The following is a 13,262-nucleotide window of genomic DNA, read 5'->3' as shown; positions in this document are numbered from 1 at the left end:
ACAGTTGAGCCTCCCTGATCTGCATCACAGACATTTTAATGGTTTTACAATATGTGGTTGTTATCTGTGATGACTTTTATGGCCTGACCAACCTTTGCTCTTCTCTTTTCTCTCCTTGCTTTACATGTCAGCCAGTAACATGTCGGTGTGTCTATGTTTGCCTTTCCCGAGAGCACACACCCTCCTGTTATGTGCCATTTGCACATCAGATTCAGATTTTCCAGTATTTGCCATAAACATACACTCATTTGAAAATAAGATTGATATCTTATACTTACATTATACTATTTGTGAATGTTTCTTTGCAGTTTACATTTCACCTCATCGGTGCCCTTAGATGAAAAATAGAAATTGATTCTCCCAGAAATATGAAGTAATTCCGTGTGTGTGTAGGAGTGCTCTGCTCCTTAAAATAACCACTTGTGTAGTTCTGTCATGTGTTTTAAGTTTCTGAGCCAAGCAATAGCTTAATACCAAAGCTGAAAATTTTCTCTTTTAACTCCCATTAATAAATTAAATAAAACGACTAACCTTTATCGATCAGCCATCATCATCATCACCACTACACGTTAAAGCTTAGGTTCCCACTGACACACAGTTTACAACAGGATTGGTTCCAGATTAATTTCACAAAGTGTGCATGATTATTGTAACATTACACTGACATCAAATATCCAGTGTTGTCACTTTTACAAACCTCAAGCACAGAATCATTAATGTTGATATTTGCTTTTTTTCCTTTTTTTCTTTACCACCAAGTTCACAACCAGCTAAAATCTGTTTCTGTGCCTGTGTATCAGGCCCATAATTTACACTCACCCTGGTATATCAACAGTTATATTGCCTCCCTCTGTGTCTGTAAAGGTTGTATATTAACAGCCTGATGTGAACAGGACTGTGTGAAAAGGACGGTGAGCGGCCACTTAGGGGAACAAAGGAAGTGTGAGTCTGAGAGGCGAATGACGCAGAAGAAAAAACATAGAAGATTTGGGTTCTTGTGTGGAGTTTGTGTGAAGTAGACCTTCCAGTGGGTTTCACTGTAGTGGATTAGACAAGACTCCCCCCCCCCAAGTTTGGAGTGGATTTTAAGAGTAATTTCTTGGAGTGTGTTTTAACTCTAGGACACACTGGACTGGAGCAGGAACAGTGAAAAAACCAAAAGTCCTTACTGGACCATGGACTCTCTTTAACAGCTCAAAAATATACAGCTTTAAACATCTGGGCAGAAAATGTGCCTGAGTGGCTGGTGGGTTTGTGTGTGTGCCTTGGGGATTCTTGCTGTTCCATGCTGGGGCAACAGACCGTGTCTAGATGGGATTACAGTCAATGTGATCCTGCTGCAGGATGAGGAGTCCCCGTGGAGCCTGAATTTTGTAGAAGGAAAAATACAGAAGGCCATAGAGACAGATTCAGCTATCAATGCAGAAAAAGGTAATGAAATGAAATTGAAGATATTATGTACAGATGTTGGTTTGAATGTGAGTGTGAATGGTTGTCTGTCTGCATATGTCTCTCTGTGGCCCTGACATAGCCTGGCGAGCTTTCCAGGGTGTACCCCACCTCTCGCCCGATGAGAGCTGGTGTAGACTCCAGCCTCCTTGTGACCCAAATAGGATAAGCTGTTACAGATAATAGATAACAAATAATCACTGTATGGATTTACAATACAACAAAGTACTGTGTGTTGTATGTTTAACTATACGTCAAAATTTGTGGAGTGCCATAATTTACTGTACTGTTCGAATAAATATCACTAGCGTAACTCTAATCTACTGATACATACATACACACACACACACATTACTGTGTGTATTTGTGATTGCACATGCTTGACATATATTGCTGTGCGTACTTGTTCAACTGTTCAACTTGTCATATTTGTTAAAGATTTCTTAGTGTTGTCCCAGGTTTCAATTTTAAAACTGTCATGAGGTTTGTATGTCTCATAGTTTGACTCTTTTCTTTCTGTGAGGTTTAAGTAGTGTTTTTACTGTTTACTCGCACCAAACCAAACTCTACTAGACACATGGTCACATCTCTTAGACAATAGGATGAGTTCGGACTGATGAAATATTATTCAGTCACTGTAGTAAGTTTTTAGACATGAAGTACACACATGCTGTTTATTAAGTACACTGAGCTGTGTAGCTGCCTACAATCAGTGCTCAGGTGATCAGTTGTTGTTGACGCGAGATGCATTTGTGCATTTGCGGTTCTGGCGATCTGTATTGTATTGATGTGGCTGTTAAGTTTTCCAGGCCATTCACCTGAATTAGGGTAGGCTAAAAAACTTTAGTATTCACACCATGTCAGATGCACTTGTACATTCTCATAAACTCAATTTAAAACAGAAAATAATCCTAAATAACAAGGTGAAAATATGTTTAGTTTAGTAGTTGTAATTTAAGAAAACACAAGTAAATATAAGCTTCTCATGCCGGGTTTTAGGCTATTTATACTTCACAATGCTCTAACGCAAGGAATTAGCAGATGAGCAGTGCCTGGCCAGCTGTAATCCTTGGACGTAAAGACTTTAATTTGTCTCATTACACCCAATAATATTTTTCCTTATTGTCTCAGAGTCCAATAAATATCCATTTGGCAAACTGCAAACACGCTGTGACTTCCATCTAAGTCACTCTATCATCTGATGGATGGTTTGCTACTGAGACATCATCCTTCTGTATCATAACAATATAGGTCATTGAGTGTAGAGGTCTTTTTTAATTTCAAGACCAAATTTACAATAAAGTGAGCAAAATGTGTTTGAATACAGCTGTGTTATAGTAGCCCAACCACAAAGCACAAATCTAAAAAAAAACACAAACACATACACAAACCAGCTTTTACTGGGGTTGTGTTACTTGGGCTTTTTAACATTTCCTGTAGCCCCAGAAATAAATATGTCATAAAAGACTTAAAATGATCACTTTAAACCCTTAAAATGTGTTAGGTTACTGCTGGTAGTGATCCAATGAAGTGGTATCTATGACAGGACACCATGGAGGAAGCCATTTCTCTCCAAAAACTACATTGCAGCAGCCCTGAAGTTTGTCAAAGTTCCATGTGACACTTCACAAAAACACTGGGAAAATGTTTTGTGGACCAAAGAAACTGAATTGTTTAGAAGAACGCAGAGCACCATGGGTGTAAGAAAACATAATCCCAACAGTGAAGTACAGCGGAGGAAGCTTATCAAGGCCTCCTGCAGGGTAAAATCAGGGGAGATGTCTATAAGCCGATGGTCAGAAGAAGCTGGGTGATGCAGCAGGACAAAGGCCACGCACACAAGGGCAAAATGGCTTCAGAAACACAAAATCCACCTTTTGGAGTGGCCCAGTCAGACCACAGACCTCAAGCCTAATAGAAATGCTGTGGATTGTTCACAGCAGACATTCTAGGAACACGGCTGAGCTGAAGCCGTTCTGTAACATTACATTCTGTAAAACTATTGTGCAGGTGTGATCCACAGCTACAGGAAGCACTTGTTTGAGGTTATTCCTGCCAAATGTGCTTCCAACAGTTAAAAAAACTGTTGCCATTATTTTTTTACCACCACTTTTTTTGATTTGGGGCATTTTCAATAAAGACATGATTCATATTGACTGTTTGGTTTTATCAGGTTTAATATTTTGGTGAAAATCAGATCACTTTTCGTGACTCAAATTATTTTGTCTTGTGATCGTGTGTTACACGTAATCTTGCTGATTGATCGGCTGCTTTTGCTTCTTTCTTTATTTTTGCTGTTGTGGAGAGAACAAAAACTAGGCACAAAGTAAACCATGTGATTTTTTTTTCTACAAACCACAATGAAGGTATGAAGTTTAATCTCACAGCCAACTACAGCGGGTTCAACACAACCTTTTACCAGCACAGAGGCTGCCCGAGTAGCACGTGTGAGGGAGTGGACGAGCTAAAAAACCTGATTGTAAGAAACTACAACTTCCATTCACGTTACATTCATGATATTCACTGTTTTTTCACTAACATGTTCCTGCATGATTAGTATTTAGGATTTGACTCTGTAGCCACTCGCTCTGGTGGTGGATGGTGCTGTAAAGTTAGATTAGTGCACCATCATGGCAAAGCATTAAAACAGCTAAACAGGGAACCAACTCCTTTTACACTTAAAGTAGTAATAGTGTAGTACATCAGTGCTCCTTAGTTACGTGAGATGACTGTGTAATTCTTCCAGAAAACACACAGACTGGGATGTGCAGTGCTTGGCCCCACCTGCACCTACGCTACTTTCCAAATGGTTGAGTGAGTAGTTTGTTTATAAGGCATGTCCACTCCTATTAAAGCGGCCAGTGAATGTACAGTATGTTGTATTGTTCATCATATTAGGTGATTTTTTTTTTAAATCTGTGGCCACTAAATTTATCCCTTTAATCCTTTTTATCACTCCCCACAATCTATCTGTCTCTTTGTCTCTCCCTGTCAGTGCCGAACAAGGTCTGAAGCTCAGTACACCAATCATCTCAGCTGGAAGCTTCGGTCTCTCGTGTGACTACACCCTTAATCTGCAGAGGCTCCTGCCACCGGCACGTAAGATCTCTGACTTCTTCATCCACTTTTGGCAACAAGACAACAAGCTTAAACCTGTGTGGAAGACAGCTTATGTCTACAAGAAACCGACCAACACTGAAGATTGCTTCTGGTGAGTCAACTGGAGAGTGACCTTCACGAGTGATCCACATTTGTGCAAAATGTATTTATTTGTATTTTTTCGGTGACTTTCTTTTACAGGTATATAAATGCATTGGATGTAGACTCGGGCGAGTTTGCACAAAATGTTTCGAGAAGGATCCTACGCAAACCAGAAGAGCTTAAAAATGAGCTTAAACAGAAAAATAGGACAAGCAACTGTGAGTCTTTATTCTAAACACAAACCACACAGCACGTATACTAAGAAACATGCATACGCATTTGTGTGACGCTGTGTTTTCTACATTTTGCAGTGTTCATCATTTGTGGGTCACCAATGGATATAATGGAGGTGAAAAATGGCTCCATGGAGGCAGACAGCAGAGACATTCTCTTCATCCTTATTGATCTTTACAAGTAAGTACATGTTAAATATTCTTCTTCTCCATCGCTAATCTCTGGTGCTCCTCTTTATTATGTTCTGCAGTTCCCTTTCCTGTGGATATGTTGCACTTGCTGAAAGGAAAAGCAGAGATGGAAGTAACATTGAGCCACACCACTCATCCTGCCAGCTCCAAAAACTAAAATCAATCTAGAGCAGAACGTGTTCTGCAAGTCGATATGGCATGAGCCTTCCTGCCATAGCCCTCCCATTTTATCCTGGCCCGGGACCTGCACCGAGGTGGTCCTTGGTGGCTAGGTGGAGCCACACCTGGTGGGATGGGATTCGAGCATGCAGCCTTTGTGCATCCCAACGCAATGCCAACCAGGCCCCCTTGATTGGTCACTCCAATCAACTTGTTGTTAACAGTAATCATGCTGATTCGGGAAGGATGCATCACATACAGCCCTTTAAAGAGAACCTCTCCTTCTTTCCGTACACAGTGATAAATACTACACCAACACTTCATCATTGCCAGCCATGCAGAACGTCTTGGTTGTGACTATGCCCAACTCCAGAAACTACACCATCAACTCAGACCTGAAAGACAACAACACGGTGAGCAGTAATGAAATCTAAATGGCTGGATTTCCTTCTTCCTGGTCCCACTGTTTAAAGACATTGTGATGAATAAGAAAAACGTGTTGTGATTTTATGTTGGAAATATTTCTTAACCATTAGCACTGGCCTGCTCAAGTCTTCTCCTCACTATTTATTAGGTGCTTTATATCCCTTTCTGCAATAAAGAGATTAAGTGTATTTCCCAATGCTGAACTATTCCTTTACACTAAAATTATTGTCTCCCAGTCAGGATTTTTTTAATGAATTTCTACTACTACTTTCATTAATGTTGTTCACAAATTACAATCTGCTGTTAATGACCATTACCTTAAATTACATTGTTATCCGAAAAGGACAAAGCATCAATTTGTTCCTCTTCCTCTTGTTTGGCAGATGAATGACTACATGGCTGCGTATCATGATGCCGTGCTGCTTGTGGGCGAAGTGATGAGAGACATTGTTAACAAAACTCCAGTGGAGTTTGAGCAGATGGAATTTGTCAATGTGAATTTGTTCAGGAACATCTCCTTTAATGGTAAGGAAGGAGGAAGAGGAGGAGGGGGAAGAAAAGAGAGGAAAGTCAAATAAATATCAACCTCTGAAGTACTTCGGTCAGAATGTTTCATTATGAGTTACCATGCTTGTGTTGGCCTGTTCTGGAGAGCTGTTCCAATGGCTGTAGAGGCTACATTTGGTCGATTTCTCTTGTCGGTGATGTAAAAATAAAAACATTTAAAAGGCTGTAACTGCGAAACTGCTCACAGATTAGTGCAACACACAGATGACATGACCTCAGCGTGGCCTCAAGCAGCTGTGAACCCACTGTGCTGATGCTGGTGATGGTGAGGTGTCACAGACGGAGGCTGTCAACTGCTATTTGAATTGATATTTTTTACTGACATGATGAAGGGATTGGGACACAGCTGCTTATTCGTAAAGTGAAGGCTATATAGCCTCGTTTTTTTTCACTTCTTATAGTAAAAAAACAACTACTGACACCAGTAATCGTTACACTAGGCTGATTGTCGGTGCCTGCTGTGTGTTTGTGCATGAAGGCATTTCTATGATTCTCTGTAGGAATGGCTGGAAACTACAAGCTGGATGAGCATGGAGACAGAGACGTTATTCTCTCAATCATTTATACCACCACGGACAACAAGGTACTCTGTGGTAAACATCCCACCATGTAGCTGAATATGTTTTATAAAATAAAATAAAAAAAACACCCCTGCGCTGAAACGCTGCCGGTTTTAAGCTGAAATGTGTAAATGTGTGCATTTCTGTAATCCTCAGTACCGAACATTATTCACATTCAACACCGAGCACAAACAAACTATTGTGATTGAGGCAGTGCCCTCCTTCATATGGGGAAAGAGGCTACCTGATTACAAACCAGATAAAGGTATATCTATACATACACACACACACACACACACACACTGTAATACTGCTAATGTATCAACTGGGATTTGTAACTGCGTTTTTGTCTTTGCACAATCAGGCCTGGCAGTCCACGACATCATTGTCATTGTGTTGGGAGTCACAGTGGCTGTAGTGGCCACCATTGCCTTTATTTTCTACAGGTGAGTTGTAAACTTTTTATCCGTTTCAGCAGCAGAAAGTGGTCCAGATGTGCTGATACAGCTGGATCATAGGAACTGTAGTTATAGCTCTGATCAGGGCAGATAGCAGTCAGAGGGATTAAAAAAGCCCTGAAGCAAATTCTGATTTAGGATCAGAGGTGGAAGGAAATTAAGTATATTTACTCAAATACTGTAGAAAAGCACACATTTCGAGGAACATGTACTTTACTTGAGTTTTTTTCTCCTGTGGTTTAGTGCTGTTCTTACACTTTTAAACACCTCTACCTATGGTGCAACAAAAAGTAGTTTCTTAAAATTTTCACATGTCTACATGTAGTTTGGTTGATCATTTGGGTTTTTTCTTTCAGCAAATTTACAATATAATTTTATTAGGATGACCAAATACAGAAACATACCACAGTTACCTGAAGCTTCTTCTCAACCCCATAATTCATCTATTAATGTAGACAGAACAGAAAAGGCCGTCTGCTCAGGAAGCGCTGGTCCCACATCAACTCAGATCTCATCACACTGCTGGAAAACAACGAACTGAGTGTTATCTCCCTTCAGGTAAATTAGGTGAAAATCTCTGAGTTAGCACTGTTGCTTTTCCAGCACACTCTTATATACTGACCTGCACAGGTGAGTGAAGCCTGTCCCAGACCTGCATTATCTACAGCTTTTAAAATGTTGACAATGTTTTCTCAATCAGCTGTTGGCATTTATCTCATTCTGCTTTACAGCACACATGAAACAAAAGAGCTTTGATGTGTTTATTCTCTTAATATGTTCTTCATTTGCCTCCATCAGATTGAAGATGAGAGTAATAACATGAATATCAAGGTTCGCCGTGCACTCTACGATAAGAAGGTAGCTGGACACATCACTAAGCAGCAGTTTTCCTATCAATCAACGTAACATGTGCTGAACATGCAGATGTAATTTAGTTGTTGGCGCTGCAATGCTTTCAGATTGTGATTCTGAAGGAGCTGCAGCATTCAGATGGGAACTTCAACGGGACTCAGAAGATAGAACTTAATGAGGTAACGCACACACGAACACGCACAGATACAGCAGGTGGCTGGTGTGACCATGTCTTTCAGGCCTTTCATATTTTTATTGACGGTCTTATGTGTTAATGTTTTTTAAAGTTGCCTCTTCTGTTTCTTATAAACCCCACCACCCCACCCCACCACCGCCACCAACCCATTACTTTCTCTGCAGCTCCTGCACATTGACTATTACAACCTCACAAAGTTTTACGGCACAGTGAAGTTTGATCAGGGTGTGTTTGGAGTGTTTGAGTATGGAGAGCGAGGGTCTCTCAGGGTATGTATGACATGGACACATTCAATAGTTTGCTCATAACAAATGACTTGTTTACTGAGAAGCCAAACAGATCACTATCTTCACACAGAACAGGCTACAAAAGATCTACTATCAATACAATTATGCTAAGATTTGTCATTTTATGTGCAAACAGGAAGCCAATGGTGATGTTTGCCTTTTGTAAAGTCCATTTTGCTAGAGATTAGCAGGATATTCCCGAATATACACACAAATCTGTGTCTTTTTCCAGGGTGTGCTGAATGACAAGATTTCATATCCAGAGGAGACCTTCATGGACTGGGAGTTCAAGATCTCCGTCATGTACGACATCGCCAAGGTGAGACAGAAACTCTGTGGAAGAGCATCGTCTAAAGTGCTGTTTTCCATTTGGCATGTAAAACACATATTTATTTCAATTTATTTCTCTATGTATGGCCCTGTAATAGACTGGCAAATGGTCCAGGGTGCCAGGGTGTACCCTGCTCCAGCACCCAGCAACACATCAGGATAATGGATGATGGATATTGATTGTTCAATTAGTGAGCTTCAGATTTACAGATAGGCAGGATTTGTTACCTTCTGAGAGATGCAGACTAGTTGTTTTCCTGCTCCAGCCAACCTTTGAGCTGACCAAGTGCTGGCTTTGGCTTCCTATTTACTATACAGGCATGATAGTAATATGCATCTTCATTGTTCATATAACACTCAGCCAAAATAAATAAAAAAACAAGTGAAGGTAGTTCAGCTTAAACTTCCACAACACCAGTCATTTAAATGTCATCTACATTGTAAAAGATTGTAAAACGATGCATGTGGTCAAAGTTTGCATAGTAAGATTTGAATGAAGCAGTCACTAAAAGGAGTTGTTGTTGCAAGTCCCCTCGGCTGCCAATAGAGAGCAGTAAACATCACAAATGACTTGATCTACTATCAGTTTTCTCATCACCTCCTGTTCAAGTCTCATGTTCGATCCTCTGTGCAGGGCATGTCCTATCTCCATGCAAGTGACATTCAAGTGCACGGTCGCCTCAAATCGACCAACTGTGTGGTGGACAATCGCATGGTGGTGAAGATCACAGACTTTGGCTGTAACACCTTTCTTAGCCCGGACCAAGGTAAAACCACAGCAAGTGCATCTTCTGTTTAAGCAAACATTTCCGTCCGTTTCTTAAATTTCTCCTTTTCACTTTTGTGCTTGTCTCAGACTTGTGGACTGCTCCAGAGCATCTGAGGAAACAGGGCACTTCTCAGAAAGGAGATGTCTACAGCTTTGCCATCATCTCTCAGGAGATTGTTCTTAGAAAGAGCACCTTTTACACCCAAAGCTGCTCTGACCAAGCAGGTGTAATACAGAATCCAGCCAGAATCCAAAATCACGGCACCACATACTCAACCACTGAGCTCTCAACAAGCTTATTAGGCTTTTCTTAAGGGGCTGTATTGGGTGGATGTCAGAAAGAGGGGATTACTTTTTTGCTCTTCCTCTCTTCATTTGAAAATCCTTAAAATAAAAATGTCTTCAATGACCAAACGATGTAAAAAACTCAACATCAGTGACAACAGTTCTCACTTATGTACCAGAAAATTGTCAAAATATCCTTGAATAGTCCTGATATCGTCAAAAGGACAATCAAATAAAAGGGTTTAGAGCCACAAACAAGGTAAATTAATAAAATAATTGAATGTAAACTGTTTTATTACAGTTATTTTTCAATGAAGGAAGGGGTCCAAAATATTAAGAGGAAAGGTCTTGCTTTTTTCAAAGAGCAAAATATAGGATACACACATACAAACACTTACCTGGTTTGCCTGTGCTGACAGCAGACCTTTGTCAGCCTGCTAAAGGCCTTTTGGATCAAGAGCCCAGTGTTTGGCTTGACACTTACACCCTCTGTGATATTAAAACTAATTTTGTGGAGGTCATTTATTTGTTTCCTAACAGAAAAGCTGTTGAGGGTCGTCAAGTCCTACTTCAGACCGGATCTTAACTTTGAGATGGCTTCCGAGAAAGAAGCAGAGGTGAGGAATTGCCGTTTGTGTCTAACTTTGTGTGCGTTGTCTGATATGTCTTAGATTTGTTGTGTCGTCTTACTAGATATACACATTAATAAGAAGTTGTTGGGATGAGGATCCAGAAAAAAGACCTGACTTTAAGAAGGTAGAAAACTTTCTGGGGAAAATCATCAGGTATTCCCTCCCTTTTTCTTGTTCTTGGAATTTTGTTGCCATCAGAAAATTAACATTAATAATCAGTTTTCGTTTTCCCTCTCCTTGTTCTTTCTCGCGCCCGTCAGTAAAATCCACAACAAGGAAAATGAGAGCTACATGGATAACATGATCAGACGGCTGCAGATGTATTCCAGGAACCTGGAACACCTGGTGGAGGAGAGGACAGCCCTTTACAAGGCCGAGAGGGACCGGGCAGACTGCCTCAACTTCATGCTGCTTCCTGGGTCGGTTTCATTTAAAGTGGACCATGGTTTTTAGAAAGAGATGCCAAATCAGACATGTACCCCCCCCCAGTTGTGAACTGCTGCTGAAAGCAATCACCACTTTGCCCAAGTGATAAATAGTTGCAATATCAAAGCGAGATGCTTGAAATAGAATGAAACAAGAATGAGTTCAGATTAACATATTGTAAAATGATGATGGTTGGTGATATTGGTTAAAAAAAAAAATACCTTGATCCACCAGGGCTGTGATGTGAATATGAAAGAAATATGAAAGGTTGAAACCACCAATTTAACCAATGCAACAAGCATGAAAGCAAACACGGATCATTCATTGTTTTGGTTGTTTCTTTGTGTTGTAGCCCGGTGGTGAAAAGCTTAAAGGAGACAGGTGTGGTGGAGCCGGAGCTGTATGATGAGGTGACAATATATTTCAGTGACATAGTTGGCTTCACCACGCTGTGCCAGTACAGCACACCGATGGAAGTTGTGGATATGCTCAACGACATCTATGGGGGCTTTGACAGCATTGTTGACTATCATGATGTATACAAGGTACTGACAACAGGTGAAATGCAAAAGCCAGATAAACGGACCGACAGACCCGAGGTGACAACTTTTCCTCCATCTGCTCTCAGGTGGAGACAATTGGCGATGCCTACATGGTGGCCTCTGGGCTGCCAAGGCGAAATGGAAACAGGCACGCAGTGGACATTTGCCGCATGGCTCTGGACATCTTGACATTTATGGGCACCTTCCAGCTCCGACACCTGCCTGGTATCCCTCTCTGGATACGCATCGGTATTCACTCAGGTAGCACCAAAGCCAGGGATGTGCTTTATTTATTTTTTTAAGTCTTCCAGTGAACTAATGTCCGTGTTGCAGTTTGAGGCTACAACATTTAACTGTCCTTCAAAGCCGAGTGCACTAATGTCCCAAATCAGTAAAAAACATTTTCCTTCATTTGATCCTTTGAATCATTGTCTTTTGTCCTGTAAACTGCTGAACTAAATACTGTGTGCGTGTGTGTGTGTGTCTAGGTCCCTGTGCGGCAGGTGTTGTGGGGATAAAGATGCCCAGATATTGTTTGTTTGGAGACACAGTCAACACAGCATCTCGTATGGAGTCCACGGGACACCGTAAGCAGAGAAATAAACACATGCATGGAGAGAGCTCATGATCAAACGGATTTACATGGACATGGTCTAGTTGATTGACATTAGCACTACACTACAGATTATTCGAGTGTAATTACACTGTCTTCCCATCAGCCTAATTAAATAAATTAGCCAGTCATGCATATTGTATCTCTTCTTGTATCTTGTCTCGTTCCCACATCCTCCAGCCCTGAGAATCCATGTCAGTCAGCCTACCATAGACATCCTACAGAGGACAGACTGCAAGTTTGAGTATGAGATCAGAGGAGAAACACATCTGAAGGTAAAAATGGGACATTACCGAACATATCAGCTAAGTGAAATAAATACAGAAAACACAGGCATCATTGTAAATGTCTTAACTTCCACATAAGAAAGCCAGTGCTCAGAATTAATCCATGTGCATGTGTGGATGTTCCCAGGGTAAAGGCACAGAGACAACCTACTGGTTGACAGGTGAAACTGGTGAAGACTACAACCTTCCAACTGCACCTACAACGTAGGCAAACTGCACACAAACAAGAGTGGGAGGGATGGTTTTAGTCTTTTCATGGCTGCATGGAATAACTTTTGTAGGTTCAGTATACACATAAATAATTAGTGGTAACTGTAGTGGTGTTAGTTTGCTTTAGATACAATTTGACCTTTGCCTAATTTCTGTCTTTGTGTCTAAGCAAACACGTTTCGGGTCGTAGTTTGACCCTTTAAGATAATGACCACAGTAATAAATGTTTGCAAAATGTTCCACTATCCCTTCAAACTTTTGTTTTCTCATTTTATCCTCTTAAAAGTAACACTGCATATTGTAAACACAAACTTTACCCTGGTGTCTTTTTACCTTAAAATCTTTTACACTACTGCTTAAAGGTTTAGGGGTCACTTAGAAATCTTCATGTTTATTGAAGAAATGCAGCTTGTATAACATCAAATTCATCCTAGAGATGACCACCATTGGTGTTGTAACAACCATCATAGATGCAAAGAGCCTTTTTTGGTTTTGCAGATGCCCAATTAACAAGGCTAATTGATTATTAGATAACCCCTTTGCCAATATGTTAGCAAAGCTAAAACAAACAAAATCATGTCAGTGACC

General features: G+C 40.6%; 1 protein-coding gene across 1 annotated transcript in view; it reads left to right on the top strand.

The window, feature by feature from the left end:
• Positions 1-890: 890 nt before the first annotated feature.
• gucy2cb (guanylate cyclase 2Cb) overlaps positions 891-13,262 on the top strand; it is a 13,666-nt gene continuing 1,294 nt past the window's right edge. Inside the window, exons 1-26 of the mRNA XM_067487964.1 lie at positions 891-1,431; positions 3,816-3,928; positions 4,196-4,263; positions 4,445-4,660; positions 4,750-4,868; positions 4,962-5,064; positions 5,533-5,647; positions 6,044-6,185; positions 6,728-6,810; positions 6,944-7,052; positions 7,152-7,233; positions 7,701-7,803; positions 8,044-8,103; positions 8,205-8,276; positions 8,458-8,562; positions 8,813-8,899; positions 9,545-9,677; positions 9,767-9,904; positions 10,505-10,581; positions 10,658-10,749; positions 10,857-11,015; positions 11,375-11,567; positions 11,651-11,825; positions 12,053-12,151; positions 12,358-12,452; positions 12,592-12,668. Of these exons, the coding sequence (XP_067344065.1) occupies positions 1,230-1,431; positions 3,816-3,928; positions 4,196-4,263; positions 4,445-4,660; positions 4,750-4,868; positions 4,962-5,064; positions 5,533-5,647; positions 6,044-6,185; positions 6,728-6,810; positions 6,944-7,052; positions 7,152-7,233; positions 7,701-7,803; positions 8,044-8,103; positions 8,205-8,276; positions 8,458-8,562; positions 8,813-8,899; positions 9,545-9,677; positions 9,767-9,904; positions 10,505-10,581; positions 10,658-10,749; positions 10,857-11,015; positions 11,375-11,567; positions 11,651-11,825; positions 12,053-12,151; positions 12,358-12,452; positions 12,592-12,668 (3,017 nt within the window). The 5' untranslated portion in view covers positions 891-1,229. The remainder of the gene's footprint in view (positions 1,432-3,815; positions 3,929-4,195; positions 4,264-4,444; positions 4,661-4,749; positions 4,869-4,961; positions 5,065-5,532; positions 5,648-6,043; positions 6,186-6,727; positions 6,811-6,943; positions 7,053-7,151; positions 7,234-7,700; positions 7,804-8,043; positions 8,104-8,204; positions 8,277-8,457; positions 8,563-8,812; positions 8,900-9,544; positions 9,678-9,766; positions 9,905-10,504; positions 10,582-10,657; positions 10,750-10,856; positions 11,016-11,374; positions 11,568-11,650; positions 11,826-12,052; positions 12,152-12,357; positions 12,453-12,591; positions 12,669-13,262) is intronic.

The sequence above is a fragment of the Channa argus genome, chromosome 20 (genome assembly GCF_033026475.1).
Source record: "Channa argus isolate prfri chromosome 20, Channa argus male v1.0, whole genome shotgun sequence".
In the NCBI taxonomy this organism is placed as follows: domain Eukaryota; kingdom Metazoa; phylum Chordata; class Actinopteri; order Anabantiformes; family Channidae; genus Channa; species Channa argus.
Note: the sequence above shows the minus strand (reverse complement) of the source record. Positions and strands in the feature narration are given on the sequence as shown.